Raw genomic sequence first — 26,451 nt, 5'->3', positions numbered from 1 at the left:
GATATGTATTTCGTAATACAAATATAGAAATAATAATTTGTTCTAAATTAGAATATACTAAAGAAGAAAAATTAATAATTTTTAAACAATTTCATGATTCTAAATTAGGGGGGCACGGTGGAATACACAGAACATTAAATAAGATAAAAAGACAATTTAATTGGCCAAATTTAAAGGAAGAAGTAAATGAATATATAAAAAATTGTCCTTCGTGTCAAACGAACAAAAATACAAATAAACACCATAGGAGTCCGATGGTCATTACTACTACGAGTACTAAACCATTTGAAAAAATATTTTTAGATATTGTAGGACCTTTATTAACCACTGAAACAGGAAATACGTATATTTTAACAATGATGGACGATTTATCGAAATATTCGTTAGCAATACCTCTTGAAAATCATACAGCAAATAATGTAGCGAGAGCTTTCGTAGAAGGATTTGTTTGTGTCCACGGTCTTCCAGAGACAATTTTGACAGATCAGGGTACAGATTTTCTTAGTAAAATTTTCGCGGAAGTATGCAAATTATTAAAAATAAATAAAATAAATTCGAGTCCTTACCATCCACAAACAAACGGTAGTTTAGAACGATCACATAGGACACTAGCCGAATATCTAAGACATTACGTAGATAAAGATTTAAAAAACTGGGATAAATTATTACCATACGCATTGTTTGTATATAACACAACGGAACACACGGCGACAAATTATCAGCCATATGCGTTAGTATACGGGAGAGAAATCGATATACCAGTTAAATTAAAGTGTAATCCGGAACCTAGATATAATTATGACGACTATATTTACGATTTAAAATACAAAATGCAATTGTCACACCAAGTTGCCAGGGAAAGATTAATTAATAGAAAAATAAAATCGAAAAAACAATACGATAAAAAAGAGCATAACGAAAATTATAACGTAAAAGATTTAATATTGCTTAAAGATAATACACAAAAAAATAAATTAAGTCCTTTATGGAAGGGACCATATGAAGTTTTAGACGTGTTAGACACGGAAAATATAATTATTTTACGAAACAGAAAACAAGTGACGGTACACAAAAATGATGTAAAGAAATATTACGATAATAATGAGCAAATATAAATATATAAATTTAAGATAAATAGAATTAAGTAAAATTGACATAAAAAAAAAAAAATTATTATTTTAATTGTAGGAATAGGAACAAAAGATTCGTGATAGAATTGGAAAAACGAATTATACTTGGGGAACACGATACCAGTACTGTGGGAAAGAATCAAATACCTAAATGTTTATTAGAACACATAAAAAGGGCAAATTCTTTGCTAAACGAAGTTTTCTCGGAAGAAGAATTAGAAATAATTATACGAAACATAACGAGATTTATGTATGACATGACACAAAATCACGGACATATAAACAGATATCGTTGCAGGGATTTAATAAGTTACATAGGCCATGTACCAAAACCAGAGGATTTGTTGTATTATTTAGATAAAGTTAACTTGTAAAAAAAAAAAAAACACTAATTTAGAAATAAGGGTAATTATAAGATATAAATAAGTATAATAAGTTAAATTGATAATATTATAGATTAATGATCATATGGGCAGTCAAAGGACAACAAACAGCGATTGGAGACTATGTGGTGGGAACAACAATTTCGTATAGTTATGAGGACAATGTAAAAATTAGAAATGTATCGGGTGAATTTGACGACGAATTCGAATTACCTTTAGCAAAACCATGTAACATAGCTTTAGTACGAATCAAATGTATAATGATAAGAGATCCACCACTATTTGACATTGAATTAGTAGAATAACCATTAACATATTATTTACAAAAAGAATGTACAATGTACATAAAAAGTGTAGATGGAACGGAATACGAACCTATAAAAATACCAGTAACATACAATTTCCTAAAATTTAAATTAATAAACAATTATACAGATTATGTAATATCTAAACAAAAACAAACATATACAACGTTAAAACCAGAAAATTATATACTAAAAAATCAAAATATAACCATAACTACAAATAAAGAGGGAATAAATATAGCATCACTAAGTAGCAATAGTACCAACATTGATAAAATATTAACTACAAATAACATATCTAAAATAACAACTATGATGTATAATTCAAGTTTAACGATACCACAAGTAACGGAACAAACTACGTTTAAAAATGATTTAACAACAAATACGGAATTATATGAACTAGGTTATACAGAATCCACCAATAATAATAACGAAAATATCACAGAACAGAAATATATAATACAATTAAAAAATTTAAAAAAGGATGTAAAAAATACAGATAATACCAGAATGGGAACTAATAAAATATTTAGTTACATAATGTATGTTATTTCAGGTACGTTCCTGATAACGATAATGTTAATAATAATGATACTACATAATAGATATAAATGCGTAGATAGAAACAGATATAGGTATGCGATGCAACAATTGATGGAAATACCAGAAATTGAAGCAACGGAAATTTAATATGAAATAATAATAATATATTTAGATTAAGTAAGATATAAAATATAAAAATAAAATAATAACTAGTATTAATAATAAAATGATAATTATGGTATAAATAGTTCCGATTAAATTAGGTACATTAAATTAGAAATTAAGAATGTAGATAGAATATTTAAGTAAATTTTTTTTAACAAAATTTAATAACATTATAGGCAAGAGATAATAAAGACAATTGTGGTGTATGACACCCAGACAACGAGTAAGGTGATCAGATTTGACAACAATTCATGGGAAACACCAGAATATGTATTAAAACTAATCGAGCGAGCCGAAGGTCGACTTGTCACGGTGGCATTGACGAAAAAAGGGAAATTAGTAAGAGAAATGGAGATATACAGGTATGAAGAACAAGAACCTTTTAGGAGGCGAACACCATATACAATGGAGAACGCTCACAACGAAATATGTTGGGAACAACATGAATCAGGAAATTCGCGTATGTGGGAATATTGTAAATGCATCTTGGAGGAGATTAGGGTAGAAAACCCAAAAATTAGAATTGTATCAGAAACACCTATGACATACGGCATCGGGGAAGCACCATTGTCTATTAAAAATATTGAAAAGCCAGTAGGGGTGGCAACTATAATTTATAGAGAGACCATACCACCAAGGTTGTCAGGGAATGAGACAACAGACGAATTAAAAAAATATGTAGAATTAGCAATTAGGGTAGAAAGAGAGTTTGCTAGAAATAATAACAATATTAGAATAAGTGAATGGAATAAATTCCACATAGGGTGTTTCTTTAGAATTAGAAATAGACAGGATAGTATTAGACGCAATAGTAATAGAAATAACTAAAATAGTAAAAATAATTATAAAATATAATAATCTAAACGTGTAATAGTCATTAAATTAGGGGTAAATAATAGAATAATAAAAAGTAAAAAAAAAAAAACGTGATTAACTAATTGCATATCTGTGTCAACAGAGAAAAGAAAAAGAAGCCGGTGGGTGTTGCGACTATATTCTATTGGAACGAGCAACCACCGACACTAAAAGGAGATGAGACGATAGAGCAATTAGTTATTTACGAAAACATGGCGAATTCAGCACTTAAAAGTTTCAATGAGACTAGAGAGAGGGCATGGACTTGGCCAAATGGTGATAAATGGATAAAATTTTCTTTTGAATGTAATAGTAAAATATCTTATTTAAGGCAACCAGAACCAAGAGGAGAATACATGGGGTATTTTATATAGATTTATATAATTAATATATGAATATATTATTTTAGGTTTCTTTTATTAACAACCATTCAAGGACAACTACCGTACACGGTGGAGGAATTTAAAAATCAAACACTAATGTACTGCGAAAACAGTGGATCAATAAGGGTAACGGGGGCGTCATGGGAAATTATTACATATGTACCTTTGAAAAATTATGATGATAGACATGATAAGTTGTACAGTGAAATTTATATTATGAATAACCACTGTAAGGAAAAACTAACAGGATACGAAATATGCTCTAGGTTTGATAATATATTAAAAACAATGTTTCAAGAAATATCGGTTCAACGAGAACAAATGTATGAATCTATCGGTAGATATATAACAACAAATAAAGGGGAAACAACAACGAGCCCATATAGGAAAAAACGAGGATTGTTAAATATAGTGGGGGCTGGAATGAAAACACTATTTGGAGTATGTGATAACGATTGTGCGAATGAGGCAACACAAGAAATAGAGAAAATAGAAAAGACAAATGAAAGAATGATACATATATTAAAAAACCAAACAACGGTAGTGAGATCAGCGATAACAGGTATAAGTGGTGCTTCAATTGAAATTAATAAATTATACAAAGAGTTGAGTGAAAAACAAAGTACATTACACGCAAAAATCGGAGAATTAGTAAATGTTACACATACGTTAGAAACACTAATATTATCTGATAGAATACATAGTATTTTTACAGCATTATTAACTCAGTATTCTTACGAAACAACAACAATAAGCGCGATAATTACAGCAGCTAGGACAGGAATACTGCATCCAAGTTTAATAACACCACGGGAATTATCAAAACATCTAACAGAAATCAAATTAAAACTACCTATAAATTTAAATTTGCCAATGGGCACAGACCCAAGTGAAATTTACGAACTAAGTAAAATAACAAAAATGGCAGTATTTTATAGCGGGGATAATATTGCGTTTGTAATAAAAATACCTTTAGTAACCGAATTGGAACTAACACTATACAAAATATTACCAATACCTCACCCAATAGAAATAAAAACTAACGGAATAATCGATACAAAGCATAGTATAATTATTAAACCAGAATTTCAATATGTAGGCATTACCAAAAATCGTAAACAATACACTACGTTCACGGAAACACAGTTACTGCAATGTACCGAAACAGAGCTTTTTACTATTTGTCCTGAATTTCAACCTATTCAACACGAATCAGTTAAGCAACCATGTGAAATTTCATTATTTAAAAATCCAGACACACTACCGAGTAGTTGTGAAACAGGAATAGTGATATTATCGAAAAACGTTTTTCATAAATTAAAATATGTAAATGTATGGATATACACAACGAACGGGGAAACTTTAACAATTGCTTGTCAAGGGATAAACGAACCATATATAGTTAAAATTAAAAATCAAGGGTTAATTAAATTAAACCAAAATTGTAGAGCTTATGGTGAAAACATTATTTTAAATCCTACTAGAGACATAAGATCAAAATATTATGTTAATTTCATACCACAGATAGGTGCGGGAAAGTTAACATTCGAGATACCTGATAAAATAAAAAACCTACCAGACATGAAATTTACTTATGACACAAATAAATTAGATAGCGTGCATACCATGGCTAAGTCGTTAAATGAAGTAGAAGGGTTGATAGACGAAGAAATTTTGAGACAATTAGGTCACGAAGTAAATGACAATAAATATTTGTATTTAATATATATAACAATCGGATCAGTACTATTTTCTATGATGTTAATATTATTCATATATTTAACATATAAATGTAGATGGGGTAATTGGGAAACATATAGACAATCACGTTACAGATTAGATAGAGAACCAAGAAATAACAGTAAATTCTATAGGGAAACACCATGTGCAGAAATAAAAGAACATACAAATGTGAGTCCACTTATGGAAAATAAAAAAGTAAAAAACGATCCACCAATGATAAAATGTTAAATATCAGTAGAAGAAATAATACCTAAATAAAAATAATATAATAAATTTAGAATTATAAAACCAAAATTAGATTAAGTAAATAATAACTAGAATATAAGACATTATTTTATGAAACATAATTATAAAATTTAAAATTTAAAATAACTTATATAGAGAAACTTTATTGTAACAGAAAAAAGTCACACAAGTTCGTGATAATGGACTTTGAGTTTTCAATGGTGAATAGGACAAGTATGGTGTTGATATCAGGAGCGATATCAAACAGTTTGGACAAGTGTAAGGTACGCAAACTTGAAGGGAGACCACTCCTCTTGCCACTTCATGACGAAATACGACCAATGAAAAATCATGAACTACTGTTGGCCAAGAAGGAGATAAAAAGAATATTTAAATGCAAAGAAGTACTGCAAAAAGCTTGCCTAGAACAACTAGACAAAAGTTTAAGATCAACTCTAAACAACCTGAGTCCGTTATTTATTGAAAATTACATCACAAAAGGAGACACAACTAATGTAGTAGTATTTTGGAACGGAAATTCGGATTTAAACGTCTTAAAAAGATTAGACATAAACAGATTCCCAGTATTAAACATAACGTGTTATGACACTAAATTCAATGGCACTTTTACAATATTGTTAGAAAATTTAAATACAAAAAGGACAATCTTCGAGTACGAAATAGGTACATTCAAAAAAACAGGAAGACTATTGAATTTAGAGGAAACACACGGGATGGTTTGTAATAAAAAACATAGATTAACGTATGCTCACGATCCGAGAACTGATGTAAAATTGACAAAATGTATTTTTGATTTTATGGTAAGGAAAGTGAAATACGATAATCTAATAAGACATTTTTGAAAAAAAAAAAATAAAAATACGTAAGGGTTCAATGTAAAGTAAATACACAAAAGAAAAAATACTACTACAAAAGTTAATAAATATTAATATAAAGTTTAATTTAGATTAAAAAAAAAAAAAAAAAAAAAAATAAATTTAAATATATATAAAATTAAAATTTTTTTTAAGTATAAGTAATTTAGCAAAATCATTAAATATAATATTTAAATGTCTGCTATAAAAGAGAATATTAGTACAGTCATTACGAATTATGAGAATTCTAACAGAGATCTTATAATCAGAATGGATCTGTGTTTGATTCTTGTAATTTAACTTGGGCATATATCTACACGAAAGAGTAACAGAGACAGTTGAACAATTAGAAGTCTGATTATGAATTTTAAATATTTGAATAATAATAGTTGTGACTTCTAGTGGTTCACATGTTAAAAATACTATATAAAAATACATAAAATAATTATAATCTGAACTACACGAGAAAGATAAAATCACAACGGTAATTAAAAATCAAAATAATAATAATCAATTCGACCATGGTGTTCGTCTTGAAAAACTTTTTTTTTACATATAAGTTTTTGAGTCGCGCATCAAAGATTGAATGGATGATAATCCACTAAAATAAACAATAGTAAAACAAAATGACAAATAAAATAAATGACAATAATATATTATATAATATAGATATAAGAAATCTAATAATGAATTTAATAATGATAATGATAAAGAACTCTTTAAGTAAATAACATAGAAATAATAAAGTGGTGAGGGATGATATTAGACATAAGATATTCATATTATATTAATCAATTTAATTTAAAAAAAAAAAAAAAAAAAAAATGTATTATTTAATCACTTTATATTCACATAGAAATAAGAAAACATATGGGAATGATATATTTTAATGTAATTATATGGGATTATGGGAATTAATATTATATAAAAGGGTGAGTAACACTTAATATAAAAACTAACACTAACCAAATATACTAACATATTAAAGGAAATATATATATATTGTAATACTAATCACATATTTTAATGTAATAACTAAATCGTAGACTTGTTGTAATACGAAAATATATATTTTATTGTACTAACAAAAATACTATTGTAATCAAAAATGACAAACATGAAATGTAACAATATATAATTGTAAATGCTTCATGCATATATAATATTGAATGTAAAACATAAAATATGAAATTAATGAAAATTGTATTGTAAACAAGTTATTTGAACTTGTGAAGAAATTATTGTAACATAACTATATTGTACACAGATTGATTGATTTCTGTCTTTAAAAACATAAATCAATTTTTTAGAGGGGAGGTGCTATGGACTAGCGTCCCGCATTGTTTAGTTCACGGTCAACTAGGTACCAGCCGAACCAAGATAGGGTAGGATGCGACCAACTTTGTAATTATAAGAGAGAAAGCATCTCGTGGAAATCATTAACGTTAGGGCAACACGTAATCATGTGGTTAGACGACTATGAAAGATCGTTGATAGGTATGCACAGGATGTGGGATTATGCATCATTACAAAAGTTACAAGAAACAATGTCATAATGTATTATTATAATGTATATTTTTTCATAATAATAATAATGTTAATAATAATATAAATTATCGAAGTCTGTAGCCGCATGGGATACGCATTTAGCTCGTACGTGGGCGAGTGGCATTTCCGTCAATCTAGATAACTTTACCACATCCGTGAGAACAGCGACAAGAGCAAGTAGACTATGGGGAGTAGAGGGTAGCACTATATAAGGGACCCCGAAACGGCCTGTATTCAGACGCGACTTGACCAGACTAGCCAGAGCACCTTCACGCCAGTCTGTTGTTTAAATTAATTCATTGGACTTCGAAAAATTTCTTACAAACAATATTTTGAACTTAGAAAATATTCGAATCACACCGAATTTATTCTATCATTCAGAATATTTAACTTACATTCAGCTTTCATGTTATAAATAAATATATGTTTTATCACAATAAATAAACAATTAATCTAATTAAGAAGAATTCTACGTTGTGTAATTAACTCAAGAGTCACCTTCCAACCATCATCCTTGACTACTGATACCTGTAGGCGACGTGATCACTACAATGGTCTTATTTCTTTCTTCTGCCTTTTTTGATAACAACATTGGTAGTTTGCTTGTTTTAAAACGAAATTTCTTCGGCAGAAAAAGTTAATTTTGCCATATTGTCGCAGGCGACGGTCGCGATACACTGCTTTCAGACCGGTGCTGTCGCTGGTCGCGCCGAAAAAAGTTGGTCGCAGCGCGACGGTCGCGTTTGGGAAACCAGTCAATATAAAATACATATAAACAGTGGGAGAGAGACCGTCGCGGCGACCTGTCGCGTCTAGGAAACCGTACCTTAAACGTCTTCAAAGCATGATTAAATTATCAGGAGAATATGCGGCGCCACACATTCCCCACTAATTACGATCTTACTAAGAACACATTTAAAACAAACGCATTAACTGACCAGGCTACAACACTTGGACATGTATAAATGATATTTAAACACTATTTAAATAATTCGATAAATAAAAACCTCATAATATATATATATATATATGTATATATGATAAGATATTCAATACCGGATGTTAAAATAAAATAATCAGTCTAGCTACACAAACGTTGATATATTATATATTATTATTATTATACGTAAATATTATTATACGTAATTATTCATCTTATACTTATACAGTTATACGTAATTATTCAACGTAGTTATGTTGTTTTTTCATTACCTACTAATTTGATCAAACAATCAAAAATTGAATTATCAAATAATTATTAATAATATATATTAATAAATAATAATAATTATTAAATAATTCAAAATAATTCAACTAATAGAACAACGTGAACATGAACGTGAACGTAAAAATCAACAACGACAACGTAAAAACACTAAACGTCGACGTGAACATAATTAATTATATAAAAAGTTGCCCTTCAGATCTGCAGGGCAACTTTTCATATGAAAATCAACAACGACAACGTGAACATAATTAATTGATTTACATAGTTATGTTGTTATGCTTAAATGTATGTTTTAATGTTTCGATGTTTAAAAATTTTTATTTTTATTATAATAAATAATAGAAATGGAAAATTTTAAAGCATCTTTAAATAAATACGGCAACACTCAATATGATTTTGTAAAATTAGATACATTAGAACAAGGAAAAAAATATGAGGTGACTTTTTTCGAATATTTTGATACAGAGCATGGTAAAACAATAACTGTTGTATTAGATAATAAAATTAGAGTATTTTTACCAAATAGATATTTAGATAATGATGAAAATATATCGTTATATAAAAATTCGAAAACAAAATTTAATCTTATTTATAAAGGAATGAAAAAATTAAACAAAGAAAAATCAATGCATTTGATTGATTTTGAATAAATTAGAAAAAAAAAATATATATACTTTTATAAATGGTATTTATAAAAGTAAAAAAAAATGGTTATATTCATTTACCACAACCAGAATTCAATGATAATAATAAATTCAAAATAGGTCTCGAATCAATGTATTTAAAAAGTTTAAATTTGATTAATATTGAATCAGATTGTAAAATAGAAATTGAACATAGAGAAATATATATAAAAAAAGGTATATATAGCATTTCATATTTAAATAAATTAATTGAACCGGTATTCTTATCTTATAATAATAAAAAAATTCAAATTGAATCTCCTTGTTATTATAAATTAGATGAAAAATTTAAAAAAAATTTAGGATTTGAAAATACAGAATTTGATTTTTCATTAGTTTGTAAAACTGTATGTATTGTCCTTTTTCTGAAGAAAAATATATAAATATAGATCAAGAATGTATAATTAGATTAGGTAGAAATGGTGAAATACCGAAGATTGAAATTCCAATAGGAATATACACAATAAATGAAATTGAAAATTTAATGAATTGTTATGATTTTCCTAAAATAAGTCTTGAATTAATTGATGAATTTTTAAATATTACAGCCTCAATCGGTCTAAGTTTTGATGAATATTTATCAAATTGTTTAGGTTTTGATTATATGGGATATTTAATCCCTATAAATAGGGTATGGCCTGATTCATGGAAACTAGGTCCTGATATTGAATATACAATAACAGGATCAAACAAACCAATTTTTTATACACAATGTTTTTTAAAAAATATAAACGGTATTATATTTAGCCAAACAAAAAAATCTGATAAAATATATAAAACTAAAATTGAAGGTAACTATTCAATTGATCAATTGAATAGTATATTACCTTCAAATATCAAATTACTAAATGATAATAATTTTATTAAATTAACTTCAAAAAATACTTGTTTGATAGACGAAAATTTAAAATTAAGTTTAGGGATTGATAATAATTTTTTATATAAACATGTAGGAGATTCTGAAAAATTAGATAATAATATAAATAAACAATTATTAGAAGTACATTGCAACATAATTGAAAAGTCTGTTTCATCTATTGATGAAAAAGTTATCGAAGAGGAACTTTTGTTTGTTTTTTATTATGATTCAAATAATCCTTTTATAAGATGTAATCCAATAATGTACAGACAAGTAAATGTAAGAACAATTCAAAAGATAAAAATATATATTCTTGATCAAAATGGTGATATTGTTAATTTTGGTGATGATTTTATTGTTTATCTTGATCTAATTGAAGAAAAACAAAATAAATATTAAAATTATTTTTCAATAGAAAGAAAGGGCTGGCTGTATTGGACCCACCCACCCCTCATTTCCTACTAAAAAAAACAAAATAAATATTCCAGAAAGAGGTGGAGTACTATTATTGTTGTCAGAAAGACATGAAAATAATTCTCTTAAAAGAAGTGTAAATAATCTATTATCTAATTTAATCAGTAAAAGATTCTTCAATTGTTCCTTTTTCAATATCAAATAAAAATTCATCGTTTCTAACGAAAAATACATAGCAAATTGTACTTTTAGGTAAATCTTCATTGAAATCCACATGTAAAATAATATTTTGTTTAGTTGCAGAAATATTTGTTGGTTGTCTAGTCATGTTTACAAGATATATTGTTCTAAATGTTTTAAAATCGTTTGGATCATTATACATCAAAGGAAGTTCTTGATGAGTTTTATGAAAAGTTTTTTTATAATCCATCAAACTATCATAAGCCTCACAATATTTTTCATTCTTAAAATCTAGATCTTGAGTTTCTTCAGGATAACGTCTTCCATTTATTTCAAACCTAAAATTTTTCACATTACAATGATCAAATTCACAAGGATCATGTTCTTGAGTATTTAACTTGTTTGTTTGAAATACCACACCCGCAAACAAAGGACTATTAAGACTTCGATATTGAGTTGTTAAATCGAGTTTTATGGTTTTTCCTGATATATTTCTTTCTTTAATACATTGCCATGATTTAAAATTAAAAATATTTTTTTTTTCTTGAGAAATTGTTTTTAAATCATTTAACAATAAAACTTTATACATAGGATTGAATTCTAAAATTGGAATTCTAAGTGTAAATTCATCAATAATAATTTTTCCATCTTCTGTTCCTATAACAACTTTTTTTAACAATGCATCATCATCTGTATTTCTCGTAAAAATTATTTCCATATCACCTTGGAAAACAGGATATATTTGGTCTTTAAACCATCCTAATCCGAATTGTGATAATTTACCCATAACATTAAAACGACCTCCACCTTTATATTTGCTTGAAAATCCTGAGTTTATAATTGGTCCGTTTGGATCCACAGAAAAATCTAACACACCTTTAATTGTACTAGCAACTCCTGGATTTTCGATTTCATCCAAGACTTTACCATGTTTTTTAACTTCAATTCTAGTAAATAAAAATGCAGGAAAATTATCAATTAGTTGTATTTTTGATTCTTTAGGATAATCTTTTCCATCTTTTTGCAAATATCTACCATAAATATAAAAGATAAAAAGATAAAGATCAAAAGTTGATAATGGAATATTTTATAAGATCGAGATCAAAGAATATTAGTGTTATTTATTTAACACAAAGCTATACTTCAGTAGATATAAAAACAATAAGAAATAATTTAACTGTTATAATTGTTTTTAATCAGTCAAATTATTATATTGAAAAAATATGGTCCGATTTTATTAGCAAAATTATACCATTAGACAAATTTAAAGACATTTTTAGAACTTATTGTAAAACATATGATAAAAAAAATAAAATAAAAACATATGGTTTCATAACAATAGACATAATAAAAAATTTTATCTATGACAATAAAGGTAATGATATTTTAAGTATTGATGAACGATGAAAATTATTTGTTATATAATAAATGGATATCAAACAAATTCAAAATGAATTCAAAAATAAAATTAAAAAAAATATAACATTTGAAGACCAAAACAATTCCAAGGTCGGAAATAACTTAGGAAACGAAACAGAAAAAATGAAACAATTAATTCATCTTAGACAAAATTTACAAAAAACTTTTAAAAAATCAGATTTAGAACAATCCGAAAAAAATTTAAATTTTATAAAAAAAGATGAAGATGAAGATGAAGGTGACAACAATAACGCGTCCCCTATTCAGGGACACGTTGAATATACACCAAAAAATATCCAAAAAATAATTAATCTTAAAAAAAATTTACAAAATAACTATAGAAAAACAGTTTTAAACGATAAATATACATCAGAAGAAAAAGTAAAACATTATGAACCAATATTAAAAGCCTTATCAAATGTTGAATCATCTGTTAATGATGTTAAAGAGGTTGCTATTAAAACCGATAATGATATTCAAAAGATGATAATACCTACTCCTTATAAACCTCGTAATCCAGAATTATTACGACTAACAGAAGATCAAGATATTATGAAAACGCCTAAAAGTTCTCCACGAATAACAACAAATGAATCTCCTATGCCTAAAAATATAATAATATTAGGTGAAAATGCGCAAAAATATTTACCAACTTTACCAAATGAAGCTAGAGGTATTAATCCATTTGGAATATATCATAGTAGTAAAACTGATGAATTCATGATCGCAAAATACCCTATAATATTTGATTTTGATGATATAATTTTAAATGGAAAAAAACATATACTAACCCCAGGTATGTGGAGATTATTAACTCATACAGATGTTACAAAACCAGAATATTATACAAAAGAAGATTTTGAAAACTATGAAAAAATATTAATTGAAACAGATTCAATATATCAAAATAATGATATTAACACAGGAAAACCTAAATCAAGTGTAAGTGCTAAATATAATGAAATGATTAAACCTATTTGGGAAAAAATTAAACTAACAACAACAACAAAAACTAAAGAAAATAAACCAAAAACATCAAAAAAAGATAAATCACCAACACTGAAAGAATCACAAAGCTTACCCAAAGGAGAAGGTTTAATAAAATATACAAATAATCCTATTGAATTTATTTATATCGATAATATAATAAAAATAATTGACAGACTATATTTTATATTAGCTGAAGAAATAGCGGGAAATTATGGTTTTCATAATGAAAAACTTGGTATTGTTCATTTGTTTAAACGAAACATGGAAACACTGATTGATACTCCCAAAAAAGGTGTTGAATATTTACTACAATCTTTGTTAAATTTACCAAAAGAAACAACAAATAAGTTAGAATATAATATTAAACAATTAATTGACAGACTACATGTTATATCATCTGCAGAAAGATCGGGAAAAAACACTTATCATGATGAAAAACTTGAAATTCTTAATTTTTGTATTAAAAAAATAGAAAAGATAATTGATATTCCCGTTAAAGGTGTAGAATACTTAATGTCGTATATTTTACATTTATCAAAGGATATTATAAAAGGTTCAGGGTTTTTTAATGATTTTTTAAATTGTTCAAAATTACCTCCGATACATTGGCCTGGATATAATTATCTAGGACCATTTAAAAATTTAGATGAAAATATTCCCCCGATTAACAAGTTAGACGAATATGCAAGAGAACATGATTATTTTTATAAAGATCATAAAGATACTAAAACAAGACATATCGCTGATAAAAATTTACAACAAAAAGCAATGGAAAGATTTTATGCTTCTGATAGTTCTTTGAATGAAAAAATTGCTGCTTTGACAACTGCAAATGTAATGAAAACAAAAAGATATTTAGGAATGAATTTAATATTTGAATAAAATTTAATATTTTGTATAATAAAATGCATTTTAAATTAACTGAAAACCATAAAAAAAAGTTGGTTGAAGCTCATAAAAAAAATTCTAATGCAACAATTCATATTGCTAGTGATAAAATATATAAAGGAGAAAATAAATATATTTAGATCAAAATCAAATAGATAAATTAAAAAATGCCAAGAAAAAAAATTCTGGAGTAAGGTTGGAGATTACACCGAAGCAAATTAAAGGTGGATTTTTACCATTAATTTTACCTTTTCTAGAAGCTGCAGCAGTAACTACTCCAGCTTTAATTGCATTGTATGATAGTTATAAAGATAGTAAACATAAGAAAAAAATAGAAGAGGAAATAATTCGACACAATAAAGAAATGGAAAAAAATAAAGGTTCTGGATTGAAGACAAATAAAAAAAAAAAATCGAAAAAATGATTAATTTCGATATATCAACATTTAGAAAAAACATTAAAAATTATCCAGGTTGTTATACAACTTTTTGGAGTAAAGTTAAAAATATAAATATCGAACCGTTAAGTAATTTTGATATAATAAAATTTGGAAATAATATAAAAAATTTTAGAGGTTGTTTCATGATAAATGAATTACCTGAAAAACCTTGGTTAAATGAATGTGGGATATTTAATTTAAATAATTCCACTCAAAATGGTTCTCATTGGGTTGCATGGAAAAAAATAAAAAATTATAAAATATATTTTGATTCATTTTCGAGTACTCCTCCTCCTGAAATTTTAAATTATTTAGGTGATGATAATCTGTGGTATAATAATGACAAGTTTCAAAACTATGATGATCCTCCTATATGTGGACATTTATGTTTAGAATTTATTGACAATTATAAAAAATTTATTTAAATATAATATATTAAGATATTTTTAATAGAAATATTTCTATTAAAAAAATGATGATTATTAAAATGTTACACATACTTAAAATAATTGTATTTCACGTTCTTTGATTTTATTTTCTAACAGTTAAAAAAATGCACAATCGTTATATTTTCCATTTCTATTATTTATATCACATTTCAATATTTTCTAATATTGAAATGTTGCATTTAAATTTTCAATTATTAATATCATAAATGCCCATGACGCTCACCCGAATAAGGTGAGCGTCAAAAAATAAAAAAATATTTTAATAATTATTGCAATTCAATTTTTAATTATTAATATCATAAGTTTTGTAAAAAAAATAAAAAATATTTTACGAATGTATATTGTATTTAAATTTTCAATTATTAATATCATAAGTTTTGCGAAAAATATTTTAATAATTATTGCATTTCAATTGTCTGATCTTTTTGCACATTGTTTTCTTTGTGATCTTTTACTGATAAAATAAAAGTGTGCCAGGAATGGTACATCTATACTACTGTGATCTTTTATTGATAAAATAAAAGTGCGCTAGGAATGGTACATTTATAATACTAGCGTGTTCATATACATATAAATATTATATATTCATGTAGGTGTATATAGTGTTTCGATCTATCGTGCGACGTGCTCTTCAGTATAATATATATATATATATATAATTATAATAAATTATTAAATAATATAACTACTCATCTGCATCGTATATATAACTACGGTGGTAAATATATTTATCATATACCTATCATCATCACCTAAACTATATAGATTTAAGTATAATAAATTATATACGGCATAGCACGTATATAATATAGGCACTATGAAGTATGAAGCTATCAAATAAAAATATCTTGTCTTTAACTATATTATTAATATGTAGGTAAAACCATAATGCATATTTTATGTAGGTGGGTATATCTATATTAACGAATATTATTCTTTATTTCATACCTATACAATAATATAATGGATTTAAACGTTCAATGATATATTATAGGTAGTGATAATTCAACAACATTGAAACCAAAATTATACCAGTTATATATACAGTTACCAAAAATAAAAAACAAATATTTATTAAAAAAACAGAATATTATCATATTATCATATTAAATTATTAACTTTTATTATGAAAACAATTCGGATAAAACTACCCATTATATTATAGTTACATGTTTTTTTTTTTACTTTTTTATGTATTTCATACTTAATGCTCATTATATTATAGCCTTGTATATAACTTGTAAACAAATCATTAAAGTTGTCAATATTATTCATTCATCGTCCACAAATAAAACTGAAATACTTGGACATAGATTTAATAATAAGGAACCATTATACTTAAAACCGTTGAAATCGTCAATCTTGGACATCTATTCAGTTGGTAATCTGTCATCATTAAAATGTTGGGATGTGTCAGATATACATATAAAAATGATAGTATTTTCATTTAAAAATAAACAAATAGCTATGCCAATAATCCATTCAAATTGTATTTAAAGTTTTTTTTTACACTTAAAATTGTGATAATCATGATGGATTTTTATATATTTATATTTTATACTGTAAATAATGAATGTCCCTAGTAATATTAAATATTCAAACTAGATGAGTTATATTATATATATATATGTATATAGTTATTATATAGGTAGGTAATAATATATTATAATTTCTGTTTTGGTGTTAAAGTTAATTTTTTAAATATAGTTCTATTATAATAATGTGGTCAGTGGTGGTATTTGAAAAGGGCAATTCGGTTGAGGCAGTTCCATCATGTTGGTATATCAATGGTAGATGCTTTTGGCCAAAAAATTCAAAGCACTGTAAAAAATTATTAGAGAGAAAATCCATACCAAACACCATTGAATATGACCTATTTACAGCTCGCCGATTATCTCTAAACATAAGTAAGTTTATTTACCTGTATTACCTCTATTCACCCTTGAATTTAGTTTTGGCTCATAAAAATAGAATATTGTTAAGTTACTATTGATTACAGATTTTACACTACTTATAATTATAATCTGTATAAATTCATTCTAAAACTGTAAGTAGGTAGTTGCTGGAGTAATTTTATTGTTCGATATATTCACTCTTATCATTATAAAGTAATACATTTTATTTATTCCCATCTTATTTTAGACAAATTATTATAATAGTAATTTATAGTATTTATAATAAAACATATAATAGTATACAGTGTACCGTTAGCCTAACCGTCGCCAATTCATTTTTTTTTTTTTTTTATTCATAATGTATAATAGTATTAAAATTGCTTAGATAATATATTACAGTGTACTCTTATATTGGTGAAAATATAACTCATCGGTATCAATAAATATATTTTTCCAGCGCCATCGCCAGCACAAGGGGCCTCACCTTCTCCAAAGAGAAGTCTGTAATGGTACCCCTCAAGGGTGGACTTGTACCGGGCTTCACTGCAAGAATGGGTGACAAAAGAATAAAGTCAGTTGCCAGCACTAAATATTTGGGACTACAGCTGGGTCAAAAGCTCCTCTTTGACGAACACGTAATTAAGCTATTAGATTCCTCCACAACCATGTTCTCCAGAATAAGGAGCATAAGGAAATCCAAATGGGGAGCATCGCCTGAACTTGCTATGATGCTATCCTAGCATCATAGCAATGCTATACAAGACGGTCTACATACCTAGGTTAACTTATGGCGCGAGCACATGGTATAAACGTTTGAGCAAACCAAACTGGCTGAAAAAGAAATTAGAAAGCGCGCCGCGAAGAGCACTACTGGCCGTCACTGGTGCCTATAAAACCACTTCCACAGCGTCACTACAGGTGATTGCAGGCGCGTCGCCTATCCAACTAGAAATCGAGATGAGAATCGACATAGAAGAAGGTATGACACGCGAAGAAGCCCGTGATAAATGCCTACAAAAAATGGCAGGAAAAATGGAGCACCTCTCCAAAAGGATCATGGACTTAGAATGGCTATCCCCATAACTTTCGGACATTACATAAACCAACTAATAACCAACCACGGAGACCTCAACCAGAGATTGCACAGCTTCAACCTCGTCGATGAACCAACCTGCGAGTGTGGTTGGCCGGAGGAGACCGCCAAACACATCCTCGAAGACTGCCCTCTGGCGGATCTGCCTAGATCAAGACTTCGGGATGCTATGTCCCAACTTGGAATAATCTGGCCATACACAAATGATGAGTACATACACCACAGGAAGGCATGGGATGCCCTTTCAACCTTCTCAAGAACATACTTAACCAGAAAGGAAACAAAAAGAGCCGAACAAAGACAACAGGAACTACATCTGTAAAGCAACCTACTTCTGCGCAAGGCCCAGAAATCTGGGATGGGCATGACGACCACACGTAACCTGAGTTCCACCGACCGGGGGTGGGGTTGGGTCTGCGTTAAAACACCAGACTCGACCAAAACCCGTACAGCGGGGTCGGGGAGCCCCAAGGCCGCAAGGTTCGTGCCCCGACACTGAGGCCAAACAACACCGTGGGCCTCTGGAGTTGGACTCGCTGGGGTTGTGGTTTTGCTGGAAACGACCACTAGCCATAGGCTAAGTCGGAGGTGGATCCTTAATCCGTTGTCCCTATCTACTATCTAGCGAAACCACAGCCAAGCTAACGGGCTTGGAAAAATCAGCGGGGAAAGAAGACCCTGTTGAGGTTGTCGCTGCCCCCGAGAAAGAGCCAATTGTCTTCGAGAAAGAGTCTTGGTGACCCACTCACGAGGTCTGCCCTTTTTGATATTCCCGAAAATTGATTTCTCGAAATTTCGCTTCCCTAAAAGTTTTTAAGTTAACTTCAACCTTTCTCAATCCGAAATTCTCTTTTGCGTAACTCTAATAAATAAACGGTAAATCGCAAATGACCTTCTCAGGGGCCGGTTCGTCAGTAAGTCAAATGTCCCCGTGAGAGTTCCAAAGTCAATTTCCCCTTGACAATGTTCCAATCCGGGAAGTCGGGAACTCCAGAATGCCACAGGAAATGCCAGATCAAGTTAGAGATTGCCACGTCGGGAAAAAAATTGTACTCCGCCAACCCAACCACGGAACTTTTTTTCCCGACTCGTTGCCCGACAAATTAGGACAAATAGAAATTTCATCTTGGGAATTTCGTTGTTTGATGTTTCGTATTTACACTACAACTACGCCATCTTCTGGGTTGGATTTCATTTTTATTCCTCATTCAAATTAAGCAATTTGTGTTGGGATATAACAGAATATGGTCATCGAGTTTTTCGAAAAATTCATATGTTATATTCGAAGCATAAAGGTTGTAAGTCGCCGAATACAACCGACAAACCGCCGAAGTATAAAAATAAATTTTACTACTTCAATCCGAAAATTCCCATATATTTGTCCCCGTGAGTCGGTCATAGGTCGGGACATCCGCGGATACGAAAAAACAATCAATCACCTAGCGTAGCTGTATGGCGCGCTAAATAATATAATCTTGGTGAGAAATGTCGAATTCGGTGGACGGGCGAATCATTGATTTTAGTACTTCAAACGACGGAATCCGATGCCCCAGGACTCGCTGAAATCAACCCCGAAGACGGCGTACGAATATTTCGATTTAAAACAGTTCAATCCCGAACTTCCCCGCCCGTGTCCCCGTGAGATTATCGATGTATTTTCATTATCAACTATATTCATACCTTTCTCATCAAAATCATCGCTGGTATTAATCGCGAAGACCGATATTTTTCGAGTTATCGAACTAACAAAAATTCAAAAAATGTGTGATGAAAAATTGATGTGCCGCTACGCAGGCCTAATTAATTGTGCCGGTCGTGAAATTTGAAATTTTCTAAACTTAGTGCATGTTTATTATCGGTCACGCGAAGTCCCGTAACAAACGCCCTCCGGGGTGCTCTCGCCCCGGTGACCGTTGTCTTGGAGCTGCTCGCGGTGCCAAAACGCGACTCTGACCGACCCCAACGAAAATCTTTCAGCGTGTCTCTTGTTGGTTTGAAGGGGCGCTGTGGATTCGTTTGGCAGTGGAAAGAACGGTCTCCCATGTTGGTTTGGCCGGGGCCGTTCAAAGGAAACTATATGTGACGGTCGTATTGCCTCCCCAACATCAGGCAACTGGTAATATCTAAGAGCAGTTTCTTCCGAATGTTGGAGTGCTCTCGCCACGTTTGCGCTAGTAGTCTTGTCGTGGCCCCTCGATTGGGTCTCTATCATCTTCCGGAAAATACTTGCAGAGACGTTAACGCCAAACGATTTATTTACGTCATCGTATAACTTCGTTAGACGCTTTCCCTGATTTGTCACAAAAAACTCGGTGGCAGATGTTGAAACCCGTTGCCGCAAAACGTAGTATCTGTAGGCCATTTAATTAAAGGTTAGCCGTCTGTTTACGGAATATTGTCAATAACGAATTACCTCTGAAACTGGTTTTCGTCGTCCTCACCAAAAACTAAGGTGCCTTGAAGGGGCTTTCGACGGTGGGCGCCTCGGGAAGGCCCCATTCTCCACCATACACTTTTAAACGTCCCATTATGCAAAGTCTGCAATTACACGAATATCTGTTAGTATCAAGGTCGGATATTATTATCATATTTCTACATACTGGAAGGCGATTTTTCTCATTGGCACATCGTCCCAATAGGGGCCTAATTGTTTTTTGATTAATGACATTGAAACGAGGGATACCGATCTTCGTGAATAAGATCCGAATATTTGACCGATACTTTTAAGAGTTTTGTCCACCGGGGCCCTCAAAAAACCACGGTGTTTGATGTAAATGTGTCTGGTGATTTTGTTGTCGTCTGTTTGGTAATTGCATAAAGGGCAATACTTGATCAACTGCGAAACAAGATAAGTTAATTTAAATTCGTTAATTAGTGCAAACATACTACTTACTCGGTGGCTTATTTCAATAAGATTTTTTTCCGTGACATTGAGCCGATGTCTCCGGGGTGTTTCAATAACATCATCATCAATTCTCAACGGACTACTCGCTACATGGAAAACAAACTTTTAATAATCAAACCCCAATAGACTAAGACACAAAAAAATACTCACGATGAATTATTGGCGAAACACGCCCAACTGGTGACCTCACTACGATAGCTGAAACAAAAAGTATTTAGTATTTAAAAAACAGGTCAGGACTATAATATAAATTCGACAATACCATCTTCCGAACCACCAACTGGGCTATATATTAGTGGTGACGGGGAACTCCGACGGCTAACCGTAGTCGTTCGAACCAAACTTTTGAACGGAGTTTCGATAGCTGGAATGGTCAATAAATGTCGTTAAACGTTTATCTGTTCAATTATAATTACGTGAGTTTACTTACGATCATCTTCACTGAAATCAAACAAATCCGGTGATCCGGGGGGTGTAGGTGTGTAAATTTCTTCTATCGGTATAGGAGAAGTGAATCTTAGGTGAGAGTTCACGATATTCACTGTCTCGACGGGTTCATATTCATCATCCAAAGACCCGTCCTCTTGATCGACGTCTAGATCAAGCTCAAGTGGTGAATAGTCTATTATCTTGGCTTTTTTAAAATAAGCTGTCCGGCTATGCACAGGTACTATCCGGTGAATGATTTTTGTTTTTTTGCCTTTAAAAACAGTGATAGCTAAGAAGAAAAAAAAATTAATATAATTAGTAGATAAAGTTTCTAAAAGAGATGTCTACATTACCTTTAGTCATCAACGGTTTTTGAGTTGACGGTAACGGTGAGTTGTTGGGTGACGTTAGCTTAGTAGGTGGAGACAAAATATTTCGTGACTCTGCCGGTGATGGTGAGTTTTCGGGTGCCGTTACATTGGCAGGCGAAGACGGAGTTAGTGACTTGGCGGGTGACTTAGCTGATGCACGTAAAATTACGGGTGACTTGGACTCCATGACGGGTGACGAAGATTGTCGCAAACGTTTAGAGTTTACCTCGTATCTCGTTTTTTTGGACACGCAGGTTGATGCCGCCTTTGTTTTATCTCCCAATTTTTTTAAAGCCACCCGCAATGTTGTTCTTGGGACTTTTTTTAGTAGGCTAGCCGTATTGACAGCAACCCCATGCTTTGTAACCAGATCGATTGCTTCTTGGAGCGGTTTGTTATTCTTGGTCTTAACATAATCCCGAGTACCCTGAAAAAATTCAAAGTCGTGCAAAAGTCAACCAAACAAATAAAAAACAAATTTGATACTAACTGCATTAACGGATATCCCCTCTTTGATTGCGTATTGACGCAAAGTTGTGTAAGGGATGGTGTGCGTACGGGCAACTTGGCCTAAAGAAACAAGCCCAGATTTCAGATCCCTCAAAGCTGCCTCCATTTGTGAAAACGACATGTTAACTGCAATAAACAAAAGTCAACGTTACGGAAAGATTTAAAAATCGTTTCACCCAAGTACGAGGTTTAAAAATCATTCATAACGGTAAATCAAATGCATATACAACGTATTGAGAAGGTTGTAGGGATCAATTTTATGTCTTACGACTTTCGACCTATCTATCACGGTTTTCCTGTAAAACAGTTCGTAAAACGAGAATTTTCAATTTTCATTCGCGTTTTATAATCTAAACGACAATATATCACAGGAGTTAAAAAGTTGCCGGGTACTCGGCTTAGCTTCCCCGGGAGAAAAATGAAAAAATACGAAACGCATTCTGGTGGCGGGTGGTCGGTTAGACGAAATGTATTATCACTGTCCCAATCCGCGCGCCCGGTGGTCGGTGTCGTAGGTGGTCGGCCGCACTGCTACGCAGGACCGCATAGCGGCCGGCTAGCGGGACGCGATTTGCGTCCCGCCCGCAGGCGGCGCCATTTTTTTTCGTGCCGTTCCGCCACGCGGCGTGCAGCGTTCGATTTACGCGGGTGCGTACGGTGGTCGACGACTTGTAACAACGTCACGGGTGGTCGGTTAGACGAAATGCGCTCGGGTGGCCCGGGTAGACCGCGGTCGGTGGGACGGGAGAAGATTTGTTCATGTCGGGTGGTCGGGTGAAAAAAAATTACGTAGCACTGTTACGCGCGTCCTAACGTCGTTTACGATGAACACGTTTTATTTTCCAGTCGACCGTCCACGGTGGTCCGTCGAGCCGGGGTAGGTCGCACGCGGGCAGCCCGGACGTCGACGTTGCACGGGGTTTCGAAACCGGAGTTTTTGGATCGCGATTTTTTCCAAACCCAATACCTCGTTAACGGTCGGTTTTCGGTGGACGAACCTAAGAGGTGATCTCGTCGGGCGCACCGAATACTATCAGGAATAGTAGGTCCGACGGACGTGATGCGATTTTTAAATATTTTTCGGCTCGTCACGGTCACGCCGTCACGCACCGCGATTGTGGCGGGGGTATTAGTGTTCGGGTGGGGGGAACCGATACGCGCGCCGATTGCGGTAGTTCACGGGCGCGCGTCCACCATTACACGAGCGACGCTACGCCATTGCGGTGGAAAACCCGAGATTTTGTAAATTTGTGAGCGGTTCGGTCGTCGGCGTTGCAGTCGACGGCCGGCCGCCGATCACGAACACCACTACAGCAAAGCCACGGGCGACGACGAAGACGACGCGTCCCGATCGCGTCCCGCGCAAAGACCTGGTGACTCTGAATAACTTCGAGCTGATCGCACGGTCTCCGTACCGGCGACGCATCTTTCAAATGTCTGCCTTATCAACTGTCGACGGTAGGTTCCATGCCTACCGTGGTGGTAACGGTTAACGGGGAATCAGGGTTCGATTCCGGAGAGGGAGCCTGAGAAACGGCTACCACATCCAAGGAAGGCAGCAGGCGTGCAAATAACCCACTCCCGGAACGTGGAGGTAGTGACGAAAAATAACGATACGGGACTCATCCGAGGCCCCGTAATCGGAATGAGAACACTTTAAAACCTTTAAACGAGGATCAATTGGAGGGCAAGTCTGGTGCCAGCAGCCGCGGTAATTCCAGCTCCAATAGCGTATATTAAAGTTGTTGCGGTTAAAAAACTCGTAGTCGGATCTGTGTCTTCCGCCGGGCCGGTTTTCGGGACCGGAGGTAATGATCAACAGAGACGGGCGCGGGCATTCGTACCGAGACGTTAGAGGTGAAATTCTTGGATCGTCTCGAGACGAACTGACGCGAAAGCATTTGCCAAGTACGTTCTCGTATGATCAAGAACGAAAGTTAGAGGTTCGAAGGCGATCAGATACCGCCCTAGTTCTAACTGTAAACGATGCCAGCTAGCGATCCGCCGGCGTTTCATTAACGACCCGGCGGGCAGCTTCCGGGAAACCGAAGCTTTTCGGTTCTGGGGGAAGTATGATTGCAAAGTTGAAACTTAAAGGAATTGACGGAAGGGCACCACCAGGAGTGGAGCCTGCGGCTTAATTTCACTCAACACGGGAAACCTCACCAGGCCCGGACACCGGAAAGATTGACAGATTGAGAGCTCTTTCTTGATTCGGTGGGAGGTGGTGCATGGCCGTTCTTAGTTGGTGGAGCGATCTGTCTGGTTAATTCCGATAACGAACGAGACTCTGTCCTGCTAACTAGGCGGGTAAACCCGGGTCGGCGTGGGCGCGGCGCCGGCGGTTTCGGCCGTCTGCGTTCGCGTTCCCGTCGGCTCGGCCCGGTATCCCCGAACGCGTTCGCCCGTCGTCCAAGGCGGTCGTCGGGCGCGGCCGCGCCATCCGCGTCCCGGCGTGCGGTGGGCGTGCGGGGGTCGGGGGCAACCTTGGTCGCCGTGCGTCAGTCGTGCGCTGGGCTCCGCGGTGAAGCGCGCCACGTTCGCGGCCGTCGCCGGCGGATCACGATACGTTACTAGGGCTACCGCAGGCGGCGGACGAAAATAGCCGCACGAGACTGAGCGATAACAGGTCTGTGATGCCCTTAGATGTTCTGGGCCGCACGCGCGCTACACTGAAGGAATCAGCGGGTGTTAACATTCCTGGGCCGACAGGCTTCTACCCGGACCTAACCTAACCCGCTGAACCTCCTTCGTGCTTAGGGATCGTGGCTTGCAATTTTTCCACGTGAACGAGGAATTCCCAGTAAGCGCGAGTCATCAGCTCGCGTTGATTACGTCCCTGCCCTTTGTTCAAACCTCCCGTCGCTACTACCGATTGAACGACCGCAGTGAGGTCTTCGGACTGGACGCGCGTTATTCGGCCCCCTCGGGGGCTGGGTCGTCGCGCGACCGGGAAGATGACCGAACTCGGCCGTTTAGAGGAAGTAAAAGTCGTAACAAGGTTTCCGTAGGTGAACCTGTGGAAGGATCATTAGAGACGGGCCCGCGGCGCCGGCGACTCGCTTGCCGGTCCCGCGCGCGCCTAATCCGACCCCGTGGCTGCGTGCGCTCGCGCGCGACAACCGCGCATTGTTGTCGTCCGCCGACCGCCCGCGCGCCGCGACCCCCGACCGAGAGTCGACCGATAGATGGCTACCGTCGTCGGAAGACGATTGTGTAAACGAAAAAAAAAAAAAAAACAAACACCCGACCCCGAACGTCGGATCACTTGGCTCGTGGATCGTCGTCGTGTAATCCGCAGGTTATACGAACATCGACCAGTCGAACGCACATTGCGGCCTCGGTGACCCGCGGGTCCCGGGCCACGCCTGTCTGAGGGTCGTATACCGGATACTCGGCCAGACCGATGCGCCGGCACCGTCCGCCCGGTGCTCGTGGTCCGTAGACGACGCGCGGCCGGCGGTCGGCGGGTAGCTCCGCCGCACGTCGACCGTGAACCTCCGCGGCCCTCGACTAGCGCACAGCGCTAACGTGAGGTCCG

General features: G+C 33.5%; 1 protein-coding gene and 1 pseudogene across 1 annotated transcript; both read left to right on the top strand.

The window, feature by feature from the left end:
• The first annotated feature begins 5,901 nt into the window (after nucleotides 1–5,901).
• Nucleotides 5,902–6,615, top strand: LOC149062998 (uncharacterized). Its single transcript, XM_089216155.1, has one exon. It carries the CDS (start codon nucleotides 5,936–5,938, stop codon nucleotides 6,596–6,598), a length of 663 nt encoding a protein of 220 aa, XP_089072281.1. The 5' UTR covers nucleotides 5,902–5,935; the 3' UTR covers nucleotides 6,599–6,615.
• An 18,359-nt stretch (nucleotides 6,616–24,974) lies between these two features.
• On the top strand, nucleotides 24,975–25,936 carry LOC149062997 (small subunit ribosomal RNA; annotated as a pseudogene; the record flags this gene model as incomplete).
• Between the last annotated feature and the right edge of the window lie 515 nt (nucleotides 25,937–26,451).

This window comes from Diuraphis noxia, unplaced genomic scaffold (assembly GCF_037042655.1).
Source record: "Diuraphis noxia isolate RWA-SAM2 unplaced genomic scaffold, SU_Dnox_SAM2 contig0001, whole genome shotgun sequence".
NCBI classification, from domain to species: Eukaryota; Metazoa; Arthropoda; class Insecta; order Hemiptera; family Aphididae; genus Diuraphis; species Diuraphis noxia.
Note: the sequence above shows the minus strand (reverse complement) of the source record. Positions and strands in the feature narration are given on the sequence as shown.

Coding starts and splice junctions, on each gene's coding strand:
- LOC149062998 (XM_089216155.1), top strand. CDS start 5,936: ATGGACTTTGAGTTTTCAATGGTGAATAGGACAAGTATGGTGTTGATA.